The sequence below is a fragment of the Garra rufa genome, chromosome 16 (assembly GCF_049309525.1).
Source record: "Garra rufa chromosome 16, GarRuf1.0, whole genome shotgun sequence".
Taxonomy (NCBI): Eukaryota; Metazoa; Chordata; class Actinopteri; order Cypriniformes; family Cyprinidae; genus Garra; species Garra rufa.
The window spans coordinates 36,081,360-36,099,390 of NC_133376.1; the positions used below are offsets into that span (position 1 = coordinate 36,081,360).

At 36.8% G+C, this 18,031-nt stretch overlaps 1 protein-coding gene across 1 annotated transcript in view; it reads left to right on the forward strand.

The window, feature by feature from the left end:
- Nucleotides 1–633: 633 nt before the first annotated feature.
- Nucleotides 634–18,031, forward strand: part of tsc22d3 (TSC22 domain family, member 3) — a 42,195-nt gene continuing 24,797 nt past the window's right edge. Inside the window, exon 1 of the mRNA XM_073820329.1 lies at nucleotides 634–1,266. Within this exon, the coding sequence (XP_073676430.1) occupies nucleotides 953–1,266 (314 nt within the window). The 5' untranslated portion in view covers nucleotides 634–952. The remainder of the gene's footprint in view (nucleotides 1,267–18,031) is intronic.

The window sequence follows — 18,031 nt, forward strand, 5'->3', positions numbered from 1 at the left end:
CAGATAAACAAACTGAGAAATAGGAATTAAACAGACAGAATAGATAGTGTCACTAACCTTTAACCTTAACAAATAATGCCAGAGCATTTGTATCTGTTAAGAGACATTTAACACTTTTAACACATACATCTTGGTACTTAAGCACCAACATCCATTCTCTTTAAAAGGCAAGGAATGGAAAAAACTGGTAAGAGGTAAACAAGACTGATAGAAACATTTAGTGATGAATCACTGGACACGGAACACTGCACACAAGCAGTATTTGTACCTTCAGCACGCAAAGACTTCGAGTGGAGTCTGAATTTAATAGCCTTAGGAAAGCGAGACCAAACTAGCAAGGAAAAATGGCATTTGTGTTTGATTCAGAGATATAAACAGGGGAAGTACTATGTGTTTGCTAACTCTCAGGGCTCCGCCCCTGGCAGCCCTCAAGTGCACATGTTAAAGAGCATGCTTTTATACCCTTCCTGACTAAGCTCCTCCCTGACTGCAATGTTGAGAGGGAAAGTAGGCGGGAACTTTCTGTGAACTGATCGGCGTGCTTTACCAATCAGAGAGATCCCTCCTCCCTCCTTCCCAACCCTCTCCTCCATCCCTCCACCTCCTCTCTCGCCCTCTGCACTGTATGCACGCACAGGGGCAGGGAAAAGTGCAGGGCAGGGGACAGCGAGGAAGAAAAAAACACAAAAAACAGAAGCAGCTTCTGTTTTTTCTTTCACATTTTTTCGCATTCCCACTGCATCATTACAAAAGAACAGCCACCCCGGCTCATAAAAACCTGCGTTGCGTGTGTGCACACACACACACTCTCGCAGACGCAGTCGAGGAGGATCAACTCACAGCAGCAGCTTGCTTTAGAAGGAGGAAGGTGTGCTTGAAGATCACCTGGGAGCAGGTGGAGGAGAACCTGTCAAGGCTACCGTCTGACTCCCACGTGGAGGAAGTTGACCTGATGTCAAACGAGGAGTGCCGTTCGCCTATCGGCCTGGACTGCTGCAGCTGCTGTCTGGATCTGGCCAATGGCTGCGAGCCCGAGCCGGGCCGACCGGGTCACACCAGCCTGGGTAGCCCTACATCCGTCAACCACTTCAGACAGCTCCGAGACCAGCTTCACTTCCAGAATCTAAACACAGATAAGCTCAACAACATCATGAGACAGGACTCACTGGAGTCGGTGGTCCGGGACCCCTGCTACCTGCTCAACGAGGGCATCTGCAACAGCAACATCGACCAAACCATGCTGTCCATACTGCTGTTCTTCCACAGGTATGTAATAGCAATCTTGCATTCACACACCTGCTCTGGCACAATCAGGTCATAAAAACTGTAAAAGTCTCTGCCAGAGCTGTGATTGCCGGTTAATGACCAACATGTTTGAGTTTGATGTCAACAACATGCTGTGGTTTCACTTATGCAATTCTGCCCACCTCCTGTCTTCAAGTGCTAACACTACTTCATGTATTTCATTTAAACCAAGCTCTTTTGAAGTAGCATCAATTGCAAACCACTAGTCAACACTAATAAGTGTTACACAATCACTAAACACTAGTTATTTACATGTTTTGATGATTAACGTGATTAGGGACCTCTTGCAAGTGTGTTATTTAAGAACAGGGTGGCTTGCAGTCTCAGTAGGGTTCCAGGAATGTGTAGATTGGTATGAATAACATGCCTTTGCGCAAACTTAAGCAGATCTTGAGTCAGTCCAACTCAAAGCAGTTCTCACTTCTTAAATACTCTCCCCATGCAATGGTTTTGCGCAAGTTTACGTTTTTGTTTTGTGGATTTTTCTGATTTGCAAAACACCCATTCATTTACAAACTATGGGCAATTTACATACCATTCTGGCATAGTCTATCGCCCCATAGCTGAAGTATGCAGCAAAACAAATTCCTCTCCAGGTAATATGCATGTTTATAAAATTTAATGGTCACAGGAGTTTCCAAAACAAACCCTCATGAACCTTTAACATTTACTTCAATCTATTTTTGACAGTGTGTATGCATAATATTGCATTTTGGAACAAGCAAATGTGATGTACTACAGAATATTAACGTGTCAAGCTACCCACAGCAGGTATTTGGCAAAAGCGTCTTATTAGGATCAAGTACACAGCGCATTTTTCCATGAAACCATGCTCTTTAAACTATAAATAAACATTTGTGACCTTGGACCACAAAACCAGTCATAAGGGTAATTTTTTGGAATTGAGATATCTACATCATCTGAAAGCTAAACAAAAAGGTTTCAATTGATGAATTGCTAGGATAGGATAATATTTGTCTTAGATACAGCTGACTGAAAATCTGGAATCTGAGGGTGCAAAAAAATCGAAATATTGAGAAAATCACCTTTAAATTTGTCTAAATTAAGTTCTTATCAATGCATATTGCTAATCACAATTGTTTTATATAGTTTTGATAGTTTTTAATATACTCATGGTAGGAAATTTACAAAATATCTTCATAGAACAAGGTCTTAATATCCTAATGATTTTTGGCATACTGTAAAAGAAAAATTATAATTTTGACCCATACAATGTATTTTTGGCTATTGCTAAATTTTAAATACATAATATCACAGTTGTCCAAATGAAGTTTTTAGCAATGCATATTGCTAATCAAAAATTAAGTTTTGGTATATTTATGGTAGAAAATTTACAAAATATCTTCATAGAACAAGGTCTTAATATCCGAATTATTTTTGTCACAAAAGAACAATTTATAATTTTGACCCTTGTTACTTAAGACTTTAAGGTTTTGTGTTCCAGGGTCACATATATGGATATCAGGATAGTTTGCTAAAATCCGATAGTACTTGAAATGCTTAGTCTGTGGAAGAATTAGAGATGGGGCCTAGTGGAAAAATAATCTAAAATAATCTAAAGCTTTTTTGTAAAGGTATTAAAAAAAAAAAGATTGAACTATTGTTAATTAACATTTGCAGCCAGATGATGAGAATGCATTCCATGTGTTGTTATTGTAACACGGATTTCACTTTGGAAATATTCACTGTCAGCACCACAGAGATATGGGTTAAATGTGTATAGTTAGCCTGTCATACTGTCTGATAGCAAGACACTGCTCATCTGCCTTAAATTGCTATCTTAAGTTTTGACAGCAGTAGTAAAATTGGCCAATAACCACCAGATATGAACAGTCAGTAAATCATTTTTACTAGGCAATGCAAAATTCTTATTTGAAAAAGCTATTGTAAATGAAAAGAATGCAATCTGAATGACTAATGAAAGGAGCATGGCATGACATAGTAATGAGACATATTGCAAATCAAAAAGAGAGTTGCCATAGCAACACTTGTAGCAAAACCAAGATATTGCATTTAAGAGAACTAACATGCATATGAAAAGTAGGACTGTCAAATTTAATGACATAACAGTAATTAAAAAAAGTGTCACTGTGGATGTAATAAACATTAATATGTTATGCAATATAAATGCATTCTGTGGTAGAATCTTATTTATGGTTGTTCTGATTCTTAAAATGCAATAAAGCTGCTCAGCATCTAATCTCATGTGTTTTACAACAGGACAATATACATCTTAGCCTTACTGGGACGCCTCTGAAACAAGATTCCTAGTGTGCCAGATAATGTTTAATCTCTTTTATCGGGGTGTCCTCAGTTTTATACGTGGCAGTGAAAGGTTACAGTCTACATAATTAGCTTTTCTTTATGAGCCTGGTGTCGGGATGTAAACAGGAACAGTCTGCATGGGACCTCTGGCCCAAAGACACTTCACAGTCTCAGTTACTAAATACACAGAGTTCAACAGCCCTCTGTTCTAATATGATCAAATAGCCATTGTTAGTTTGCACACCAACCCATTCTTGTACTCTATGACAGGAAAAGCAGTTCTTTTTCATGTTGGACTATTCTATGCCATAACTCTCAGCATATTTAAAAACAATATAACACTCTGGTGTCTTATTGATGATTTCTTTCTCTTCTCCTTATTCTGTATAATATTTCATATTTCACACCTCCTGCACACTAAATATGGACTTGTAATATAAGGTCCTTGATGTCTTAAGAAAGGAACATTGTGTTATTGATGTTACACTGATAAGAAAGGTGTGGCTGTTAAATAGTATGTAGGACACAATGTAACAGAGGCCCTGCCAACAATTCCAAGTCCTGTCCATGTCCACTAAACACTCAGAAATATTGCTAAAATGCCTTACTTATTATGCAGAAGTGTAATCCACATCTCCAGGCATGCAGAGACATGGATCCAGACATGCCAATCTGAACAGCTCATGATCTACACTATAGTGTCTGGAAGCCAGTGTTTTGAGGAGTTATCCATGGGGATTTAAATAAAAGGTGTTTTGTCTGCTGACTGATCTATCTATCTATCAATATCTACTCAATTGTATTATTAATAATTAATAGCACTTTTAAGAAATGTGATTACAACGTCATTTAGTTTAATGTATTTTAAATTAAAATTAAACGAGAAGTCCAGTGTGATATTGACCTAAAGTGTGTTGAATCATGATACCGAGTGTAAACTTACCTTTCATAGCTCATCTCGGCTTGTTCCCTGCACTCCGAAATCTGGTGTTAGTTAGCCGATGCTAACAACAGGTTGTCGATGAGGGCGAATCGGGCATATCGGACTAGCCATGTAAATAAATCACTGTTTTACACCATTTACGAGGCACAAAGTAGCTCCACACTTCATTGGTAGACTTCCACCCTGCTGAAAAAACCAGCATATGCTGGTTAGGTAGGTTTTGGTGCTGGGATGCTGGTTTTAGCTGGTTTTTGCTGGTCCTTTGCTGGTTTCTGCTGGTCCTTGACCAGCAACATGACCAGCAGAAACCAGCAAAGGACCAGCATTAACCAGCTAAGGACCAGCATAATGTCTGTATAAATCTTCTTGTAAATAAACTACCAGTGCTTTTGTTCACAATGTCTCGTTTTAAATGTCAGGGCCCTTGGAAGTCTACCAATGAAGTGTGGAGCTACTTTGTGCCTCGTAAATGGTGTAAAACAGTGATTTATTTACATGGCTAGTCCGATATGCCCGATTCACCCTCATCGACAACCTGTTGTTAGCATCGGCTAACTAACGCCAGATTTCGGAGTGCAGGGAACAAGCCGAGATGAGCTATGAAAGGTAAGTTCACACTCGGTATCATGATTCAACACACTTTGGGTCAATATCACACTGGACTTCTCCTTTAACAATTAGATTTTTTTTAAATCAACTGATTTTAACTGAATGCTATACCAAATTGAAAAATAACATAAATACATTAAAATTAATTAATCTGACAACTCTAATCAACATTTAACAAACAGTTAAACTAATATTTAATATTTAATTATCCCTAGTAAGCTCTAAATACAGTGCAATAAATATTAATATTTATAGCATATATTTACTCTTCACTGTAATCTTTTTATGACTCATTATTCTTAAAATGTGATAAAATCAGTTTTTATTTAACTTTTTATTTCATTATTTTACTGCATTTAAAAAAAATTATTAATCTAGCAGCCATAAGAAATATTTAAAATATAAACAAAATAATATTTAGATATCCTTGATAAGCTCTAAATATAGTGCAATAAACATTCATACTTATACAATGTATCATTATTTATTAGTGTAATTTTTTTATGACTCATCTGAATGTTAATATGTGATAAAGTTGTTGCTTAGAATCTGATATTACGATCACTAACTGGTTTTATGACAGTTTTATGACAGTTTCGGACAATATTTCTTAGACGACCGAGAACTGACATAGTCCACAGTCATTACATCAAAAAATATCTGTCCAGCAAGACATAAACATCAAATCATATAGAAAAAATTAGTTTGTGTGTGACCCTGGACCACAAAATCAGCCATAAGGGTCAATTTTTTGAAATTATCTTAAAAAATATATATGAAAGATGGATAAATTAGCTTTCCATTGATGTATGGTTTGTTAGGACAGGACAATATCTGGCCGAGATACAACTATTGAAAAATCTGAAACTTGAGGGTGCAAAAAACTAAATATTGAGAAAATCACCTTTAAAGTTGTCCAAATGAAGTTCTTAGTAATGCATATTACTAATTAAAAAATAAGTTTTGATATATTTACAGAAGGAAATTTACAAAATATCTTCATGAACATCATCTTTATTTGAGACAGAAAAGGAAAATTGATCACTTTGACCCACACAATGTATTGTTGGCTATTGCTACAAACACAGGTAGCTACTTACGGCTGGTTTTGTGGACCAGGTCACATATGAGAAAGAAAAACAAGGTCATTCACCTGCACGAAAAAAGCATGACTCATAAACACAGAGACTCTAGGGAGCAACATTCTACTTAAATCACACCTCAAATGCATGTCCAAATGCAGAGTATGCAAAACCTTGCCAAAGGCCGTCTACGCCCTCCTGAACATCATGAAAAGACAACACTGTGCCACCCTTCATGGTCGATGCTAATGTGAGATAACGTCTGAACTCAGCCTTGCCCTGACTGACCCCAATATCTCTGACCAAACAGTGAGATTAACAAACAAAATTCAGAACTGCTCGCTCTCAAGCCTCCATCCCAAGTGAGAATTGTTGGCTGGTTCTTTAAAATTCCTTTAACAAGAATGCTGAATATTTGCTTGCTAGATAGATAAATAGGTAGATAGGTAGACAGACAGACAGACAGACAGACAGACAGATCACGTGTTTGTCTGTACACTTTGTCTCGAGCCAGCATGTAAAAGGGAGCCACTACTAATAAAAGGCATCCAGCACATCACATGAGGAAAGAGAGCTAAGGTTCACCACACGAGAGCTCTAGCTTTTTCTTATTTCTGAGGACTTGTTGAAGCAGAGACTTGAGCAATCCCTATCAATATACGTAAGTAGTACTGATATGCCAAAAAGACTAACAATGAACCTCTGTATACTGCCAAGTCTACAGCAGAGGACAAAAACGTATCAAAGATGCAACTATTTTGCGATCCTCCTAAAGCCTGCAGGACATTTTCCGGAAGGGAATGCGTAGAAGACTGTTACATAAAAGTCCCGGGGTCATAGGGGTTTCGGTGGTTTTGGCTGAGTGGTCTTTCTTCCAAAGTTGTTTTGAGAATGTTAGCCTGATTCTGCACTATGAGCGTGAAGAAATCAAGGCTTTGAGAAACCCCAGGCCTGGAACCTCAGAGCATTATTCCCATAAATCCCTGGCTCTTCGTGGCCTCACAGACCTATTTATTTGACATGGTCATCACTATAAAGAAGATCAGCTTTACATACATTACACCACAATCTGAAGACATGCTTACCACTCCCAGCTGTGTCAACAGAAGGAGGAACACTTCAATAAGACTTCAGTTTCAAAAGAACAGCAAACATTAAATGCTGATTGGATCAGATTTGGAACAATCAGCCACAATGTGGAAACTTAACCACAGACTGCAATGCTGTGACATAACTTTTGGTTAGTGCGTGCTGATATACAGTCCAACATCATGGTTTATCACTCCACTTGTGTTTTGGCTACATTCACAATAACATACTCTTACTATTTCTGCCATCACTTTTTGCTAATTTTTATGCTTTATAGAATACTTTTCTGAATTATATCACAGAAATAGTAAGATTAGTAATACACTCTTAAAAATAAAGGTGCTTCACAATGCTATAGAAGAACCTTTTTTGTCTAAATGGTTCCATAAAGAACCTTTAACATCTTAAGAACCTTCATGTTGCACAATAGGTTCTTTATGGCGAAAGAGGGTTCTTCAGATTATAAAAAAGTAAGAAAGAGATGGTTCTTTAAAGAACCTTTGACTGAATGGTTCTTTGCGGAACCAAAAACGGTTCTTCTATGGCATTGCTGTGAAGAACCTTTTAAAGCACCTTTATTTTTAAGAGTGTATAGCAAGTACACTGTTTCAAATTCATCTGCTTTCTGCATTGAGAATTGGCAATGTGAAAGCTGTAATGCAGACCAGTGTGCGGGCTGTGGTAACAAACCTGAAATGACCTGAGAAGTGATGATGACTTCACCTTGGATAAGAGCATATAATACAAGAGCAGTGTAATAAAAGCTGCAAATGAACCGCACAAGCTGCCTCATCAAAAAAAGATGCTTGCAAGCTGCAAGAAGTCACCTTCTCTCTGTTTGTGATGACGTTAGAATAATGAAAATGCACAACAATTTAATAGGATTAAGTGTCTTTAAAAGACACTTTTTACCAGACCAACACTGTGGGGTTTCACACTCTGAAAATCACACAGCCCAAATTGGGCTCAGGTGCAGAACAAAAAAGAGAAATAAATAAAAACTACGCCTGGTAAAGACCTGAATGGCTGAAAAACGTTGCACTGTTTTATCAAAGGAGAAGTTCACTTCCAGAACAAAAATATACAGATAATTTACTCAACCCCTTGTCTTCCAAGATGTTCATGTCTTTCTTTCTTCAGTCGTAAGGAAGTTTTGAGATGCTTTTTAAGAAAAAACGTTCCAGGATTTTTCTCCATATATTGGACTTGTATGTACTCGCGAGTTTGAACTTCCAAAATGCAGTTAAAATGCAGCTTCAAAGGGCTCTAAACGATCCTAGCCAAGGAAGAAGGGTCTTACCTAATGAAATGATCGGTTATTTTTAGAACAATTTATATACTTTTTAACCTCAAATGCTCGTCTTCTCTCTGCGTGTACTCTGGGTCAATACAGTTAGGGTGTGTCAAAAAATTCCCATCTCATTTTCTCCTCCAACTTTAAAATCGTCCAACATCACTGTTTTACCTTTTTTTGGTAAAAGGTGTTTGATCTTCTTTGCACTTTCACTTTGTAAACACTTGGTCGGTACTTCTGCATCGATGTAGGACGATTTTGAAGTTGGAGGAGAAAATGAGATGGGAGTTTTTTGACCTACCCTAACTGTCTTGAACAGCAGAGCTGGACAAGACAAGCATTTGAGATTAAAAAGTATATGAATCATCCTACTTTTTTTTTTTTTTTTTTTTTTTTTAGTAAACAACCAATTGTTTTGCGAAATAAGACCCTTCTTCTTTGGCTGGGATCATTTAGAGCCCTCTGAAGCTGCTTTTAAACTGCATTTTGGAAGTTCAAACTGACGGGCACCTTAGAAGTCAACTATATGGAGAGAAATCCTGAAATGTTTTCCTCAAAAAACATAATTTCTTTACGACTGATCTTGAATGACAAGCGGGTGAGTAAATTATCTATAAATTTTTGTTCTGGAAGTGGACTTTTCCTTTAAAGGGGACATTGGATGCCCATTTCCACAAGTTAGTAAGATTCTTTAGAGTCTTTATGAAACATCTCCAACATACTTTGGTTAAAATTCCTCAATCACTGTGTAAAACAACACTTTTTCAAACACTTTTTTGCATTTAACCCACACACACGGTAGTGAACGCACACAAACCATGAACACACATCCAATGATCATTCACTCCACCCCTAAAAAACAAAACTAATGTTTTCACTAACTTACATTTACTTTTACATCCAAATACAAAACACCTCCATTGATTATGAGATTGGCAGTTGGCAGTATGTCACTCTGCTCAGAAAATCCAAACTTGATAACTGAGACTGTTGTAGGTTGTGTCCACACACTGCTTAAACACATTTATATGCAAGCACCATGTAAAAGTGAATTTTGCATCTGATGTCCCCTTTAAAAAACTTTCTGGAGCTTTCACCGTGGAGTCACATCATTTTTTTTTCAATAAATGACGTTTATGGCTCTTGCTATATTTCAAAAGATTTAAATTTAGACCAGCTTACTAAAAAGAACACTGAATAGCAATCCGCGCATTCCACCCGCCTTAGATCATATGCCATCAATTTCCTCTATCATACACATAAAACCTAATGAATCGATAATGTCTCCGCTAATTATTTGAGTAAGATGCAGCCTTTTGATGTAACACATGCGACACATTCAGCCGTGCAGCTGGTCTGAAAATTAAACCTCCATTGAGCTCGTGCTGTGAGAACAAGTCATTTGCATTGATGATTCTGATTATGAGTTCACACGCGCTTCTCAATGTAGCGAGCGCTCCGCTCGACGCAAGCTGTTTGTAATAAATGACTTGCAGACAGTACATGGGGTGTTGTAATAAATTGCAACAGGTGGATCAAGTTTCACAGTGTCTTAACAGGTCAATTGTCTTTGTGGCAGAGGCTTGTTCAGTAATTTACTTGTCATAGTCAGGCAAACACGCACAGAGGTGTATAATATCCATTTAATTGGCTGACTGAATAGCAGCATTGTTGTGACTGGGCCGGTGGAGAGTTGACAGTGAGCCAGAGGCTGGGGGCCAGCCTGGGCTTTGTTGTCTGGTATAAGGTGCTCCTGTTCCCAGAAGCAGGGTTCAGGGTAGTGACAGGCACTGTCTGCAAGCCCACCCAACACTGGCATTCACTGATCCACAGCGGCCATGCCATAGCCAAAACACAAACATACTTATTGAGGGCACTGAAGTGCCTCAAAGTCCATGACCTGGGACAATGGACTAATGGTTAAGACAGGCTAATAAAGACTCATTGTGCTGTTATATAATCTAACAGGGACCAAATAATGTCACTGACAATCATGTGATGTCATTTTCAAATGCAAACAAAGGTGGGGTTCATTCAGCTATGAAAAATGAGTCTTATAAATAATGTCTAAAAGGGCTTACTGTATTAGTGATTGGTGCCATTTGCAAATGACAGGTGAAAATAAGCAATGCATATTTTATATGCACTACCAAAAGGACTTTATTTCTTCTGTCAAACACAAAAGGAGACATGAAGAATGTATTTGTCGTTTTTTTTTTAATGCGGTAACAATAAAGGTTTTCAAGTACTAAAAAAGTATCATAAAAATGGCCTATTTTACCCATATGCTGTATTCCAAGTCTACTGTAGCTATACAAGAAAACTTGTGATTGTATTATTATTTTGTCTTCCTCTACAGTAAGCTGTTAATTGGGAACTCACTCTAAAGAATGATTCATGCATGAATCAGACATCTTTATTTCTCTCACAAGCACCAAGGAGAGCTAAGATGGATTTTTTAAGTGAACAATGACTTTAATTTGAGTCTGTTCCTCACATGAAACTATTGCGTAACTTCAGAAGACTGGAAATACATTATAGTTTAAAAGATTGGGATCAGGATTTTGATTCAGCAAGGACACATTTATCATTTCAATTTATCATAAGTGACAGCTGAAACTTTAGATTGTTCTTAATCAATCAATCAATCAATCATGTTTTTTTAAACTTTCAATTCACCAAAACCATATGAAAACTGATAATTAAACTTTCCATTGATGTATGGTTTGTTAGAATATGACAATATTTGGCTGAGATGCAACTATTTGAAAATCTGAAATCTGAGGGTGCAAAAAATCCAAATATTAAGAAAACGTCTTTAAAGTTTTGATATACAGTAGTCAACATTTTAAGTGGATCCAAAAAGTTCATCAAAGTTGTCCTAAGACAAGAATGGGTATTGGTTTTAGGACAGCTTTGATTAAAGGTTTTGATCCACTTCAAATGTTGACTACTGTATTTACAGTAGGAAATGTACAAAATATTTTCATGGAACATGATCTTTACTTAATACCCTAATGATTTTTGGCATTTAAGAAAAATCTATAAGTTTGACCCATAAAATGGATGCATACATGCTACTTACGACTGGTTTTGTGGTCCAGGGTCATATATTTTTCACGTATTCATTTCTGAAGGAAATTAGTCCAGTATTGTGACACTTAAGACTGAAGTAATGATGCTGAAAAATCAGCAAGAATTATTTACATTTTAAATACTGTATTTTTGAACAATTAAAGTTGTAGAGAACTCAAACTTTTTTTATTTGTGTACCAGGTTTGTGATGGCCAAAGAGTAAGTAAATGATGACATAACTGTCATGTTTGGGTGAACTGTCCCTTTAAAGTCAGCGTTCAAGGTGTCTGTTGGGGGCTAACATCATGCTGTTTATTGTGGCAGGCCTTCAACAAAAATGTACATCCACAGTGTTAGCAGAGAGGTCAGATTATTTGCTTGTGAAATAAAACTGCCCCGGTAGCTTGTGAAAGAGCCTCATGGGTTCATGGTTTGTTGACTTGATAAAACTCTCTTCTGGATGGCTTCAGCTGTGTTTACCTCAGGGCAAAAGAGAGGTCTGATCATGTTGAAGTGGCTGCCAAGGCAGACATAATAGCATTTTGATCGGGACTGTATCCTTAATTTCCCCCAAGGCCGATTTAATTGAATACACTGTACACAACACCTCCGCTGCAGTCAAAAGTGAAAGGACAGTTATTCTATTGTACAACTTAGTGTTGAATGAGAAAAAAATGACATTCATTGGCTGAAAATCAATAATCGCACAAACTCTGAAAAGATCTGTGGCCAACGTTCGATTTCATCCAAGGCATTTGTTTTCATGACCTCAAAAGTCTGTGCTGGTAACTGTCTTGGAGCGAATAACTTTCACCACTTCCAGTGCTTTCAACCCTTGCATAATGTCCTGGAAAGAACAAACAAGGCCTAGTTCTTTTGCCTTTATTTTAAAGATACACTCAGTGTTTTCCACTCTACAAATAAATCAGTGAGTAGCACTTTTAAAAAGTATGCTTAAAGTCATGTACATAAATCAACAGTCATATTAGTAGTCCAATAAAACAGGCTTGTGCACAATTCAGAATTTCAGAATTGGCCACATTGACTCCGCCCCACAGGAAGTTGAATTTGAATTGGAGTTGGAATGACAGGAAGTGGAATTAAATTCATGGCAATTCAAAGACATTCCACACAGTCATACAACAGAAAGAATGTGTTGAATCTCACATACAATTACATTAATTTTGTAATTTAATAGCATCATTTCATTACACATAACTAGTCACTCCTCAACCCTGCATACATTTTGTTCCAACATATAGATAATGATCAAATTCTTGAAATAAATTACTCCCTCAATGTTTGATTAGTTTTGTTCAAAATGTTATTTTCATTTCAAAGTAATCAAATAAAACAAGTCGTTGTAAATGCAGTTGTCATTTATTCCAATGCAAAACTCATTGAGCAACACTGTTGCATCTAATTCTCAATTGTGTAGAAAAGAAGCTTTCAAACAAATGTCCACCTCAAATTGTTTGGCAACCATTAAATACTTGGTTAAAGCAAAGCTTCTGGGATATGGAGTCACGTTCCATTGTGTTCCACAAAATTACAATTCCAATAAATCAAACTTAATTATGTGTTCTGTGACTAGAGCTTTTAACATTCATTGCTGGGGGGAAACATTTCCTGTTAATGTAATCTGTACAAGTAGTTCAAACTAATATCATTTATAGAATATGTAATGAAATCTGACATATATTGTAAAGCTTCATTGTTAAACACTTCACTTATGTATATGAATTTCTTTGAATTTGTATTGAATTGCAATTCTGCTTCCTTCAATTCAAATTCGAATTGTAATTCTAGATCCTGTTTTTGACATCAATTCAAATTCAATTCAAATTCAAGAATTGAATCGGAATTTAGGAGTCATTCTCAATTCAATTCTGAATTGTGCACAAGCCTGCAATAACAGCTATTTTAATTGTACATGGAGCAGATCACATGAATAATTATATTACAATTGAACTCAAAAGTTTACATACACCTTGCAGAATCTGCAAAATGTTCATTATTTGAACCAAAATAAGAGGCATCATTCAAAATGCATGTTATTTTTTTAATTTAGTAGTGACCTGAAAAAGATATTTCACATAAAAGACGTTTACATACAGTCCAGAAGATAAAATAATAACAATTTATAAAAATGACCCCATTCAAAAGTTTACATACACTTGATTCTTAATACTGTGTTGTTTCCTAAATGTTTCACAGCTGTTTTTTTTTTTTTGTTTTTTTGTCAGTGATTTAAACTGTTCTTCAGAAAAAATATTCAGGTCCCACAAATTCTTCGGTTTTTCAGCATTTTTGTGTATTTGACCCCTTTCCAGCAATGACTGTATGATTTTGAGATCAATCTTTTCACAATAAGGACAACTGAAGCACTCCTATGCAACTATTACAGAAGGCTCAAATGCTTCAGAAGGAAAAAAAAAAAAAACGCATTAAGCCAGGGGGTGAAAACTTTTTGAATTTGAAGATCAGGGTAAGTTTAAATTATTTAGTCTTCTAGGAAACATGTAAGTATCTTATGTAGCTTCGGAAGGCCAGTACTAAATAAAAAATATGATATTTAGGCAAAATAAGAAAAATGTACACAACTTCATTCTGTTCAAAAGTTTTCACCCCTTAATGCATTGTGTTTCCTTCTGGAGCATCAGTGAGCGTCTGAACCTTCTGTAATAGTTGCACATGAGTCCATCAGTTGTCCTCAGTGTAAAAAAAAATGGATCTCAAAATCATACAGTCATTGTTGGAAAGGGATCAAACACACAAAAATGCTGAAAAACCAAATAATCTGTAGGACCTGAAGGATTATTCTGAAGAACAGTGGGCATTTTAAATGTTCAGGACAAAGAAGGGACTCATGAACAACTATCACTAAGCAAACAAACAAACAAACAAAAAAACAGCTGTGGATCATTCAGGTAACAACAGTATTAAGAATTATGTAAACTTATGAACAAGGTCATGCTGTGTACTATATGTAAACATATTTTATGTGAAATATCTTATTCAGGTCATTACTAAATAAAAAAATAACATGCATCTTATTTTGGTAACATTTTGCAGTTTCTGCAAGGTGTATGTAAACTTTTGACTTCAACTGTATATTATATCATATATTAATTGGTAATTGCCAGTGGTTTTGTTTTGCCTTGTTTGTTTATGAGAACCAAATTAAGTGGAAAGCATTAGGAGAGGTTGTTTATATGATGATGCAGAGGTGAGTCCTGCAAAAATTGCTTGGCCTTTATTGTCTTATCTGCTCACACCCTGCCAGTGACGTCCATTCAGATATAATGACAGAACCTGTCAACAGTAGTCTGCCCTCTGCAGCGTTTGCCCTTGTTATATCAGCGCCTAAGAGCCCACGTGGGCTAAACCGAATCTGTGCATGACTTAGGCCTTTCTCACACCGCACACAAAGCAGCGTGTAATTATTTAAGCACCCACATTAACAGATTATAGCATTCACACTGCCCGCCCTAACAAAGCAGCGCTGCATACTGTATCAGGTAGGTGTACATAGCAAAATGTGCAAGTTGAGTTTCGGTGCTGAGTCTATTTTTCCACATGCGAGCTGAACTCAGCAGAAAACTTGTTGTAATACACTATAAAGCTATTCATCATCATTATCTTTTGCAGTATGGCTGTTTATGAAGGAACATAAAATAATAGGGTGAATTACTCACCCATTGTTAGATCAAAAGGCTATAGTTGCTTGAGTGTGTGGTTTGAAGAGGCTTTAGCTATTCACCTAGTCAGATATGATGAGATAAAGCAATTATGTATCTTGTCAGTCGATTGATTTCCTTATCTATTGCATCACACTGGATGGATGATCAAACAAAAGTGTTCATCTCATAAACATATTTTATTTTTCATGTTCAGACAAACAGCCTTTCAAGACATTCTGCCACATGCTGAGAGCAGGCCTCTATGGAAACTGTTTTTCCATTATGCTAGTCCTTAAGATTAAGCGTGACACATCATGGATCATCACGGTTTTGTCTTGACTGGCCTGGAACATGGTGTCCTCCAAAACACCTATAGACTGAATGAATCAGCCTGCTATTACAGCTCATCCTGTATAAAGCTTCTTCACAGGGAGCATCCCAGCAGGATGTCATAGCTCTGCTTATGGACTTTGTCCACTATGCACCAGTCACGTTACAAACCGGCGACAAGTCGCCTCTGCACTAGCTTGTAGAGCATGTGCACAGCAGGTTGCAGTAAAATATGTGGCTACGCAGTGAACAATTTCCAGTCCAAAACAACCCTTTCACAGTAAACAACTCTCCGTTTTGGTTTCTTGGATTTGGACGGCTAATTAAAGGATCTTGGTTTTTCAAAACACTGGTCTCATGCAACATAACTAAGACTATATTTTAAGCAGTAAAAGCTGAGATTGTTTCGTGGTGCATAAACGTGCCAAACGTTAATAAAGTTGCCAAAGGATAAGAGAGCTTTGAGTCAACATACAAAGCTTGTCAAATGCTTAGTGTTTAGAAAATGAATAGAATTGATGCACTCAGCCTTGTGGATATGATATGGATGGTTTAAACAAGCCCAAAGCATTTCTTTCCATAAGGATGTAATTCACTATTAACGTCACGCTTCATGAAGGCAAGCCACTGTCTTCCCATAAACGCAGAGTGCTTATGTGAAGGGATGTTGACTAACTCTTAGACACTGCTAAAGCTAAACAGATATTACTTATGAGCTTTATTTACGTAGGTTTAAGCTTTGTTGGCGTCACTTAAACAAAACTGATTCATCCGGCTTGCTTTTTCAGTTGAATCAACTTGTTTGTGTTAATAACACTAAGTAGTTCTTAAAGGGTTAGTTCACCTAAAAACAACAATGACTCACGTTTTACTCATCCTCAAGCCATCCTATGTGTAACGACTTTCTTCTTTCAGACGAATACAATCAGAGTTGTATTAAAAATGTCCTGGATCTTACAATTTTCATAGTGGCAGTGAAAGTTCATAAAAAAACTGCATCCATAAATCATAAACAGCTGAGGGGTTAATAAAGACCTTCGAATCAATGTGTTTGTGTGGAAGCACAGAAGAGCGTGCAAACGTAGGTCACATGTCAAAAGTACAAAATGAGGATTTGTAAAGAAAAATGTTGGAGGATTTAGATAAAAGCCAAGAGGAGACCAACCAAGCTGTTTTCTTTTGCTGTTTTATCATATTCTTACTGGAGCTTACGCTATGCCTACGTCATCTGCTTGAACGTCACTTGAACGAAAGCTAGAGATTACAGTTCATAAAGTTTTAAATATGGATACTTTTCTTACACAAATGCATCGATTCACTTTAGAAGGCCTTTATTAACCCCCCGGAGCCATGTGGAGCACTTTTTATAATGTATGGATGCACTTTATTGGACTTCAAAATCTCAACACCCATTCACTGCCATTATAAAGCTTGGAAGAGCCAGGACATTTAAAAAAAATATATATATCTCCAATTGTATTCTTCTGAAAAAATAAAGTAAAACACACCTAGGATAGCTTGAGGGCGAGTAAATCATGGGACATTTTTCATTTTTGGGTGAACTTTCCCTTTAAGAAACCTTCCTTCCCCTTTATCGGAAACATTTGGGCGTCCTGGAAAGACTTTGTAAAGCTTTTTTGCCAAGTATCCTTCCGTAACATGCCCATGCCAGTACACCACTCTGTCTTTGATTCTTATTGACTTCAACAGTGACTGTGATAAATGAAAACCAAGTTCAGTCTTGGGTTTCTTGTAAACCCGGATGAGGTTGAGCAATCAGGCAAAAGTAAGAACAGGTGATTTTAATTACTCTTCACCTTTTTTTTTTGTGCAGTCTGATCGGAAGGTTGCGTAAAAGAGTAGTAAATTTGCTTAATATATGAGTCATATGCTATATTTTGACAGTTTTGTGTGAGAAATAGACTGAAGTGTAAGACTTAATTCATTGAAAACACCCATAGCTCTTATCTAATTAAGATTTCTTCAATTAATTAGTCATTTCACAAAAATTCATCAACTGTACATTTATAGTGCTTTGTCATTTTGAAACTTGGCACCACAATTCCTAATTTTCCTTCATTAAATGTACCAAAGTTGCAAAGATATTCTTTAAAGAATAATCATAGATTATTTGACTTTTGGGTGACCTCCCTCTTAGTTAGAGAAGTTAAAATATGGCAGTGAATCAAACATCCAGAGTCAAACCTGTTAACAAGACGCACTTTGTTAGCCATTGTTTACAGTATCTGCCATGTTAAACATGCATGGATAGTGTTAGCGTGCAGTTTTTTTGTTTTGCTTTGCACATCTGCATCTTGTGTTGTGTTAATTACGA